The sequence below is a fragment of the Alosa sapidissima genome, chromosome 6, assembly GCF_018492685.1.
Source record: "Alosa sapidissima isolate fAloSap1 chromosome 6, fAloSap1.pri, whole genome shotgun sequence".
In the NCBI taxonomy this organism is placed as follows: domain Eukaryota; kingdom Metazoa; phylum Chordata; class Actinopteri; order Clupeiformes; family Clupeidae; genus Alosa; species Alosa sapidissima.
In genome coordinates, this window is record NC_055962.1 from 6,049,851 (window position 1) to 6,060,262 (window position 10,412).

General features: G+C 42.7%; 1 protein-coding gene across 3 annotated transcripts in view; it reads left to right on the plus strand.

Annotated features, from left to right (window-relative positions):
- Positions 1-4,482, plus strand: part of kif26aa (kinesin family member 26Aa) — a 90,287-nt gene extending 85,805 nt beyond the window's left edge. For all 3 annotated transcript variants that reach the window (XM_042094438.1, XM_042094439.1, XM_042094441.1), the window contains one exon: positions 1,600-4,482. In XM_042094438.1, coding sequence (XP_041950372.1) covers positions 1,600-1,784 — 185 coding nt within the window. In that variant the 3' untranslated portion in view covers positions 1,785-4,482. The remainder of the gene's footprint in view (positions 1-1,599) is intronic.
- Positions 4,483-10,412: the final 5,930 nt, after the last annotated feature.

Consider the following 10,412-nt stretch of genomic DNA (forward strand, 5'->3'; position numbering starts at 1 on the left):
ATTTCAATTATGTTCTCAGCCGTCTTTTGTAGTCTCCATCGCAAAAGGTGTTCATTTTCAGCCCAGCAGGGATAAGCTCATTTGGGAACTAATACCAGATTGCTTACAGGTGCCTACTGGGTCCGTTTGCACTGAATGTGAATGACCCATTTACTGGTGTGGCTGATATAGACATGAGATTGCGGTACAGCCCTGTAGTGTTTGTGGAAAGGGTGTTTCCATTCTCTGTATCTATGTGTGTTCTTCTGAACTGCCCCAACAGCATTGCTGTCATCATGACTTCCTGTCCCTCCAGAAGGCATCCATGTTTAAAACATGTAATGTACCCTACTTCCTCCTCAAAGGCAACTTCCATTTGAGATATTGGTCATTCCATGTGACTTTGGTTTAATGCACTGCCTTATATAAAAACACATACTTTGTCTTTTGTGTTCCTTAAAGACCGGTTGACCCTGGACACAAGATTTATATGCTATGCCTACAGGCTATAACAGTGGGCTTTTGAAAATAGAGGACCACCTATGTATGCCCCTTATTCAAGTGTGAAAATTCAGATGCATGAATCACACATACATGGCTCTGACCCATGCTTCTCTTTATGTTCTGTCAGAGCCTCTTTTTGTTGTTGGTGAATGAGTGTTCCTTAACATGTTTCTGACATCATTCATACAACACACATGCAGGGGAAGCCAGCCATGCAATGCCACACAACGCATGTACAAAGGCCCCTTTCTGTGGTTCAGCTCTGCCAGTGCCTCCAGCGATGGGACTGGAGGGGTGTGGAACATCTCAGTGTGTCCATGGCTAGGCATTTTGGGAATTTCTTTTTCACTATAACCCAGATTTGGAAAGTCGTTTAGAGAAAGTGAAGCCCTCTGGTCCTGTGCTACAACAATAAACAGTATATTTACAGTATGCTTTGAGAGCATCGTATGTGTAAAGGGCATCATTGATGTCAATAGAGTTTGCTGTGGTGGGCCTTCTGTAACTGGTTGCTGAAGGATGTTCCTTGGTTGGTTGAGCTTTCAAAATCCTTTATGTAGATATTTATAGAAATACAGCTATTTCTTTATGAAATATATTGTGCAGGAAGACTACAAGGGAAAATAATCACAGTTTTCTTTTCATGAATGACAGGCTAATCTGACAGAAAGTTACTCTACAAACACTGAATGAAAATGAATATTTGATCACCCTCGACCTTTGGACACTTCTTGCATTTTCATCCGAGAATTGAAAATGCAAGAAGCAAACCAGCTAACCAGTATTAGAGTGGTGCCTCTATGGTGAGGTATTCATCCCTGTGAGAAAATTGTTTCCTATTGTGCTGTATTCACTGCATGGTAGTCCAGGTCTTTTTGTACCTGTGATGTGAGGGAGAAATTATTCATTGTGTCATAGCTGACCTGCCCGGGACTGACTCATATATAAAATAGTAAAGGTCACACATTCTATACAATACATTTGATCGTTCAACATTTCCTCATATAGAAAAATGGATCAAATGAATCCTGTTGTTAAGTTTGATGGAAAGGTCATGTTTTTCTCCATAGACTCAGTCTTTTGTTTGACTCCCCTCTGTCTCCTGTTCTCCTCCAGTCGACGTGGATCCAGACCTCGACATGGACTCCCAGGACTACCTGGAGGCCCTGGTCCAGGCCACAGGGGAGCTGGAGTTCTGCGTGAACCTCTGCAAGTCTCGGGTCATGATGGAGACGTGCTTCGACATTGTGGTGAGCACCACCACAGGGGCACAAGGTGGACACCAGGAAGTGGAAGTTTGAGCAGGAGCAAGTGAAAGAAAGAAAGAAAGAAAGAAAAAGAAGAGGAGGAGGAGAAAAAGAAGAAAAAGAAGATGATTCAGAGAATAGTGGACAAACAGAGATGTGTCAGAGCGAGACAGCAAAGGATTTGGAAGATAGAGACAGCAAGAGTGGAAGCAGAATGATTTGGTCAGAGCTTGAACGAGCCTGAAAGTGAGACTAGCTATAGCCCGGGGCCAAGGAGTGGACTGAGAATAATGAATCATGACCGACCTAGGTTCAGTTCCCTTGAATCACCTGTGCGGACGGAAAAGACAGATGTTAAATGTGAGTCATCGTTGTCTCCATCATCGTCATTGTGTTTTTCACCAACAAGTGCCTTGATCATTAACAATCCTGAGGGATTATCTTTCTTTCTGATTTGGTGCTAGTTTTGAAACCAGCTTACCTGAGCAAACCCTTATGTATTCCATTTTTTGAGAAAGTCACATAAAAGTATTTTATATTGTATTGTAATCTATGGTGTATTTATACATGATTTTAGTTAAGAAAAACAACATAAATCAAGGGGCAGTAATATAATATGCATACTGTATATGTGTATGTATCAATATGTATATTATTGCATTCCCTTGAGGCCTTTTTGTTATTTTCCATCACAGTCCCTCTCATTACTGTGCTGGTGGTCGCTTTGATGTTGCGCTCGGAAAAGTTTTCTCTCTCTGTTTGGTATGCGTCTCGCCCCTGCGATTTAATCGCTGGCCGTTAGCCACTCTCGCTGCCCGCTCCGCTGGTCCTGATAGCGGCCCTGAGTGAGTGTGCTGTTTCCGGGATGGAATGGCGGAGCTCTGCTGAGAGCGCGTCATCTGTCTCTCTTAGTTACACTCATCCTTCAGGGCCTGCCGTCTCTCCCACTCTTGCCATGTCTGAGTGTGTGTGTGTGTGTGTGTGTGTGTGTGTGTGTGTGTGTGTGTGTGTGTGTGTGTGTGTGTGTATGGACCCTGCAGACCCGCCCAGCCGTGAGATCTTTTGAGTGGCACAGCCGGATGCGTCCCATAAATCATAGGCTTTCAGACTCTGTGCCGGGCACCTGACACACAAGGGTGGCATTGAGCTCCCAGTGCAAACATGATACTGCAGAGTCTACCTGCCCCTGGGCTTGCATTTGGGCTGCTGGGTTATTGATCCAACCAGCGAGACTGTGGACAAAACAATAGGGCATCATCTTCAGCGGAGCGGCAACCTGAGTCGGGAGACCAAAAAAATCCTCAGCTCTGTTGGACTATCACAGTGATCTGATTAATTGGAATTGGCTCCAAATCGCTCACTGTTAGTAGGACACACACACTGGAAAATAAAATGAGGAAGCAGTGGGATATAAACATTCCCTTTCAAGTGAGTGGGTTTCAAACCGTGTGTGTAATCAAACCGATACACACAGCGGGCACTGGGCTCAAAACTCTTATCCCCGTGTCCACCGTACTGTAAGCCTATCAGCAGTAGAGGAAACTCACAAAGAGTTAATGCCAACATTCTCTTCCCTATGAATCAGCTTCCTCCAATTAACGGTGCTTCTCACCAGTGCCCTTGTGCTTTTTTAGCCATATAAGGTCACCTTAAGAGCTCAATTAAAGGTTTTTAAAGAGGTCCACCAACATGGGAACAATTAAACATCTGAGGTCAAACTGATGAGTAAGTAATTTTGATTATAACCTTGGATGTCAGCATGTTTAAGTAATTACCTCAATATGATGCATTGACTTCAACGCTGTATGAGTTTCATGGTGGCACAGCCTCTCATGTAAATGCTGTCTATGTTATTGAATGACAGTAAACATGGCAAGTCATTCATGACTAATCATTTGTGATTTGTGTGCACATCACTGACCACACATCTATCCAATAGCATAGTTTGTTTTATGTGAACGGGTCAAGTAACACAGTTATGGTGCAGCAATGCAAAATTGTCCAAACGACGTAACTGGTTGTTAGAGTTCATTTGAGCATTTCTCCGGACATGACATGCGTGTAGTATTCCATTGTAGTGTAATGACAGAGCCAAAGGGGGCAGTTGAACTGAGATGTTAACGTTTGAGAAATCTGTTACTCTTTGGGGATTGTAAGTGTGAGCAACCTGTTACTGATGTTAAGTACATCACTTTATGAACTGAAAACTATGCTGTTTCTGTGCAGACTGTGGTCTTTTATCTCTCTCTCTCTGTTTGAATGCATTCTGCCCACACCTGTTAATGAGTCTCCGTTTTTGGTGTTGCCGTGCAATTTGATCTTTCGAAGATGAAAACAGAAAATGAGTATGTGTGTTAAATTGCTCCCATTTCAAAATCATAACCTTTAAAAACTATGTATTTTTTTAACAGAATGAATCCTCTTTTCAACAAAGACAAATCTCTCAGGCTCATTTTGTAGTTGCTGCATGAAATATTTATTAATCTTTTTGTAATATTTATTTTAATTTTATTTTACTGTCTTTTTCAAACCTTAGTCTGTTTTTTTCTTTTATCAATAAGTTATATAAAATACTTTTTGCCAAACATATTGAGAGAGAGACTTTTAACATGTAACATGTTTTTTTGGCTTTGTATTGTACAGTTTTATAATCCTTTCTAACAAAATGTACAGTATTCAGTTTGCATCTATTCATAATTGTGAATAAAGGTTACCTTTTCCTCTTTGTAATAAACTGCGAGATTGGAATTTATTCATGCATTGATATTTTTCATAATGGTCTTATGGTTGCTGGAAATAATACCAATTTGGTCGCAGCAACCATTGGTTCCGGCAGTAAAAAATGAAAGCTGTTGCCCATGTGCCACAGATGATGAATTTTCTGCTTGAGTTGCTGTTTCGGGTTAGTTCCTCTGAATGCACACCTGAAATAGTCTGCCATCACGGCAGCCCCGATTTGATCATAAACAGGGAGACAGGCGGAATATTTAATAGCCAACACTATCTACAGGAACCAGTGTCATACAGAACACAAACACTGTTTGTAGACTAGAAAGTAGGCCACATTTATTATACATCTTTAGAGGGTCTGTTGTTGAATAAGACATAAACTTAGAGGTTACGGTTGCACGTGACCTGTTTACAAGCCCACATGAGTCCTTGATTACTCATGAAGGTGTTCCAAAGTACAGTGTTGACATATTGGGCCAGGAACACCAGACCTGCTAAATATAATATGAGCGATCAGAGCCTCAGTAAACTATAGAGCGTTGTGATGTATGGACTAGGAGTACCAAGGTGTTGAATACAGATGATGTTGGGACACAGATAATCGGCTTACAAACTCTCACTCAGGCCCATGTGGTAAGGTCATGTCTGGAATGTATTCTCTTGTCTCCTACAAGCCAATGGAGTTTGGCATATTAGTAAAGAAGTTTTGTTAATTATGTTGTATTTGGATATCATTCTACAAAATAGCCTAACTAGCCTGGTTTCACCAGACTCACTTCTTCATTTCACTTTGTAAAGAGAATCTGTTTACTCACAATTAAGAAATGTTTCCAACCTTAGCATCATAATCTATCTACTGTATAAAGCAAGAAGCGTCTGTGTGTGTGTCCGGATGTACAGTATGTGGCACGCATATCTCGCTGACCGTTTGTCAGACTGATTTCAAACTTGGCAGGTGTCTTGCTACGGGGTTTGAATAAGAAATGCAAAATCGTTAAATATCAAGATATCGTTAAATATATCGGTAAAAGAAGCACACATTGGCTCTTGCCGCTAGCCACTCCCCTTCCCACACAGCACTGTAAGCTAGCAGTGAGGATAGAAGCAGGGCTTTGGCAGAACTGGATCAGTGTCCAGGTTACACAGGTATAAGGTTAAGCGATCGAGTGCAAGATGTGTTAACAGGTCTGACCTCATCAATAAAGACCCCCTGTATGCGGATGGCTGGCATAAAATGACTCCGGCGGATTGCGCAAAAACACGCCAACACACACAGGTATGCAGTGGCTCTTCAAAATGACGTAAAAAATGATGTGCAATAAACAGACACTTCGAATAGCCCAGGCTTTGGACTCTTTACTGTCTATGTTTGGACTGTCTTTAGACTTTGAATAAGCAAACGACAATTCCAACTGCAAGGTCCTAAATTGAAATGAGCGATATTGGTCCCGAATTAAAAAACGTCTCAGAATGCCACACATGCAAAGCATAACCAGCGACAAGCAACGAGTGGCAGACAGAGTGTGATGTCACTTATAGGCCAGAGACTGTTTTTGAGTCACACCATTGCAAATTTCATATGATGATGCATCATTCCACAAAATGGTTTGTTTTCTCTATCAAGTTATTCAATAGGCTAAGCATACAGCCTTGACTCAAAACAGCTGTTAGGATGAAAAATGTCACATGCAGCCATGCTTAAATTCTGCTCACCTCACATTTATTATATTATTATATTATCTGTATTCATTATTGAATGCTTACCTGGAATTATGTTTTTCCCTATCATCCTATTTTTAATGCAGGCATGTAATTGGGCTACAGGAATAGTATGTTTGAACGGGCACTGCACTAGTGGGCATTAACATTGTGTTAAAGGTAAACTATGCAGTATTGGCATATTCCTTACTGTTTTCTCGGTTTTTGCTTCTTTTTCGCTGGCTCTGTCATGACGAATGTCTGAGAAACTCCATCGCTACCTTTTTCTAGCCGGTGCCTGGCGTGTATGTGTATTTGAATGCAGTAAAGCAATTTGTTACACTCGGACCCGCCGGCCCACAGTTGCAAGGGTGTTTTTTCCACTCACAGGCGCTAGGGGGAAGCGAGACGGCCACCATTCAACCCCGAAAAAAGTCATATAACCATCCCAATGACTCTGAAGCTGTTAAATGAAGGTAAATTAAGCTTAAAAACTTGCATATTAAGCTAAAAAAACCTGCATAGTGTGCCTTTAACTTTGGTCCTTCCTAACCAATTACATTGCTTAGGGATTCCTAACATTACTTACTACTTCGCCTAACCATTACAAACTGATAATAAACCGTATTGGCAGTCAAGAGACAATGTATTTAGCCTTTCTTTATAAATAAGTATGAGTATATATACTTTTTTGATCCCGTGAGGGAAATTTGGTCTCTGCATTTAACCTGTTTAACCTGCATTTAACGGTGAATTAGTGAAATACAAACAGCACACACAGTGAAATGTACACATCCTTCCGACTTTCTGCAGGTGTTGCTATTTACCACAGCCACTATTGATTTAAAAAATAATGGCATCCCCTCTCATCGCTGATTGGCCCTCCAGCCTGGTGGCTGAGGGAGACATAAGTGCATTGTGAGGAGCCAGACTAGTATCTCACTGAAATGAAAATGATTGCATGCTTTTTGTGTAACTTAAAAAAACATGTCTTTTGCTTTTTCATAAGTTCACCCGAGATTACAACGCATATCTGTGCACAAACCATAGTGGAAAACAAAGGAGGAACAAATTAGTTCTTTGCGAAATGCCAGCTCCAGAGTCAGCCTGCCTGGTTTCAGCTCGAGAGCGCATTCTGAGCGTCGTCAGTTCCCTGGTAAATAAACTAACATCTGAAGCTTCATTATGCGCCTCACAGAGCAGTTTGTGTGTGTGAATATGCCAGCCTCACACCACGCGCTCCTCGCGCTGTTCTCCAGATTAAATCCTCAGACTAATTGATTGCATATTGCTTCATGTCACAGCGACAGCAGTCGGGGCGATGCAACGTGCATTCTGAGGAGCTCAGGAGTGCTGCTTAAGATTCAAAAGGGTTATCCCTGCTTCTCCTGATGCTAAGGATACAGAGATCTCCCCCCATACACACACACACACAGACACCTCTCTTTACCTCTTTTAAAGATTCATGAGACTTATCTTGGGTCCTCTAAGGTAACTGGGATCAGCACCTCCCCCACAACTTGTCATAAAAGATCAGTTTGCTGTGAAAGGCGGAATATTCAATTCCGTTTCAGCGTTTATTTATTTATATAACACCATTAAGAATGAACATTGTTTCATGGCACTCTACAGAAGCCAAGGCCTAAACCCCCTAGAGTGAGCACATGGCAACAGTATTTATATGGAGAAGCTCTCTCCTACCGTAGGAAGACCTTGATCAGTATCTGGTTGGAGAAGGGAGTGGGGGTGGTGCCGGGGGAGTTGTATTGTAAAGGGTTCGACTGGTGGGGGTTGGGCCGGTGATTAGATATTCGAGGTCAGGCTGTTGCAGTAGAATTGCCTGCATAGGGTGGGGCAGGATGGAGAACGTAGCGTGTAACATGCATGCAATATTAAAGTGGGATGTACCGTGTTTGTCATAGTAATAGTAGACCATGATGTCACTGTAGGATGGCATGGTGTGGTAAGTTAGTCCCACTTCAGGAGAGATAGAGAAGAGATTACAGTACCTACAGAGGCCCAAATTAGCATGTGTCCTATAAAAACAGGGCCAACATGGATATGTGCTCTCTTTTATAGACATCCACAATTGTGCCTTGCTACAGGCAAAGAAGAAAAATATAAAAAATATCATGAAAAATTATAGATAGGACCACCAACAGACAAAGACATAGATGTAGTTTTGAAAACCAATTTAGACAGCACAGCCGGCTCAGGACAGAAGTGTGTGTCTCTCGTGTGTGTCGTGGTGTGGGGGCCACAGGGTTTCTCTGTACCCAGAGTTCTAACCTACTGTATCAAATCAGGGTTGGAAGTCAAGTGCTCTAACCAGGAAGCTAAATGGCCTTGTCTACTGGCTGTGCCACTGGTGCTGCATGTCTTTTTGATGGGCTTGGGGGCTAAGGGTTACTACTCCGCCGTGCTAAAGAGCCTTCCCCTGACACTTGGCCACAAGACCGCTATCAACATCCCAGATGTTTGCTTTAGGACTTTTGGAAAATGAAGATTGGATTCGTGCACGCCGGCCCCCACATTTCTCATTAATGCAATTACCCGCCGCTGGGCAGTTGACGGTTTACTAGACACGGGAGGCCCGTAGCAGGGATGCGGCTCCACAGATGGCAGGAGCCAAAACAAATTTAGAAAATTAATTCCACCACAGATTAATCTCCTTCAGGTTTTCTGGTTCATAAAAGGTGGCCGTCTTGTTTAAAGTTATTTAATTGCACTCTCGAGCGCAGTGGTTGTAAAAAAATATCATTAGCCACAAAGAGGAGGACCTGGAGAAGGTATCTTTTGACAAACCTACTGGGTCGCCTCCTTTTATGAGGGGCTGGACTGGCGTGTTACTCCACCTGGTGCCTTGTACAGCAGATGTCTCCGCTGAATGACAAGCACTGCTTTAATTAAGCCCATGGCAAACAGGCTGCAGAGTTCACAGCCTGGTCCTCCTCCATGGTGGTAAAGCTGTGGGGCTACTACCGGACCTCTGTTAGTTATGCACCTCCGCTGTCTTGTACTGACCAGCCACTGGGCATCCACAGCCCAACCCCCAGCCTCTCAGCTTGGCCGTGTTGTGGGTCGGGGGTGAGGAGCAAGGGGTCAAGGCTTGAGGCTTGCTGGCCCTTGTAAATGAGAAGGTACAGGCCAGAACTATGCATGTTATTTCTACCAGGGTTACACAAATAACCAAGCCTGAGGCAACAGGGTTCCAAAATCTGTATTCTGTCTCCACATGCCTGTTGGTCAGTGTTATTTACACTTAGGTCATCCTAAACTTTTAAATCCATATATTTTTCCTAATGGTATTTGGATATATGTTACCACTGGGTGATAATATATAGAGCAACTAAAATAGAGCATCTATAATTGGATATTAGGTTCACTAATTTGGCAGCTCTCCAATGCTCGAGGGGGAAAGTGTCCAGATCTGTCTAATTATGGACAAACCTACATCTTAATCTATATTAAGATATACACAAGATATCATTTTATACAGTCAGTACCTTGAAATTACAATAAGACCCTGAACCTTGTTCAACATCAGGTCAAATCTATATCTGCTACTGATTGTCAGGCTGATATTGAGCGAAAAGATGTCAGAAATGGGATGGTCTGCTGCGCTGATGGTCTCACACAGAATTGAATAAGAAGTCATTTGACAGGCCAAACAGTTATCCCAGCCCTGTGTGTAGTGTGATCGAATGGGCCTCATCAGAGACGCCTATTTAAAGGCAGTGGAGGGATCCTCCCTCCCTCCCGTCCGTCCATTTCACATATAAAAATGAGCTGAGGGCCGTCTCCAAAGGAAATGGTCTGGCACTTCTTCTCTCCTTACACCCCCCCCCCGCCCCGTGGGCATGAGTATGATTGAGCTCTGCCTTTGAATCAGTGTCTCCATGCGCAAAATGGAGGTGGGATGAAGCCAGGGTTTTTCTGGGCTAGAATCAACTGACACAAATGTCACAGCTTGAGTGCTGACACGGGCGATCAACAGGCCCGTGATTGGCTTTTGGAGGAGTCGAGGTAATCCTGTTGAATGAGCAGAAAATTCTGTCTTTTTTTTCAGCTGAGCGAAGCAATTCACCCATCCTTGTAAGTATGCAGACAGATATAGGATTTAGGATGTGATCCATTGTTGAGGACTCAAAAAGGTATACGCCCTTATCTTTTGTTTCACTCATTCAAACAATTCAAACAGTATTCTTAATGTGATAGGCCTGCTAAAACCACACATCTTCTTGGGGTAATTAT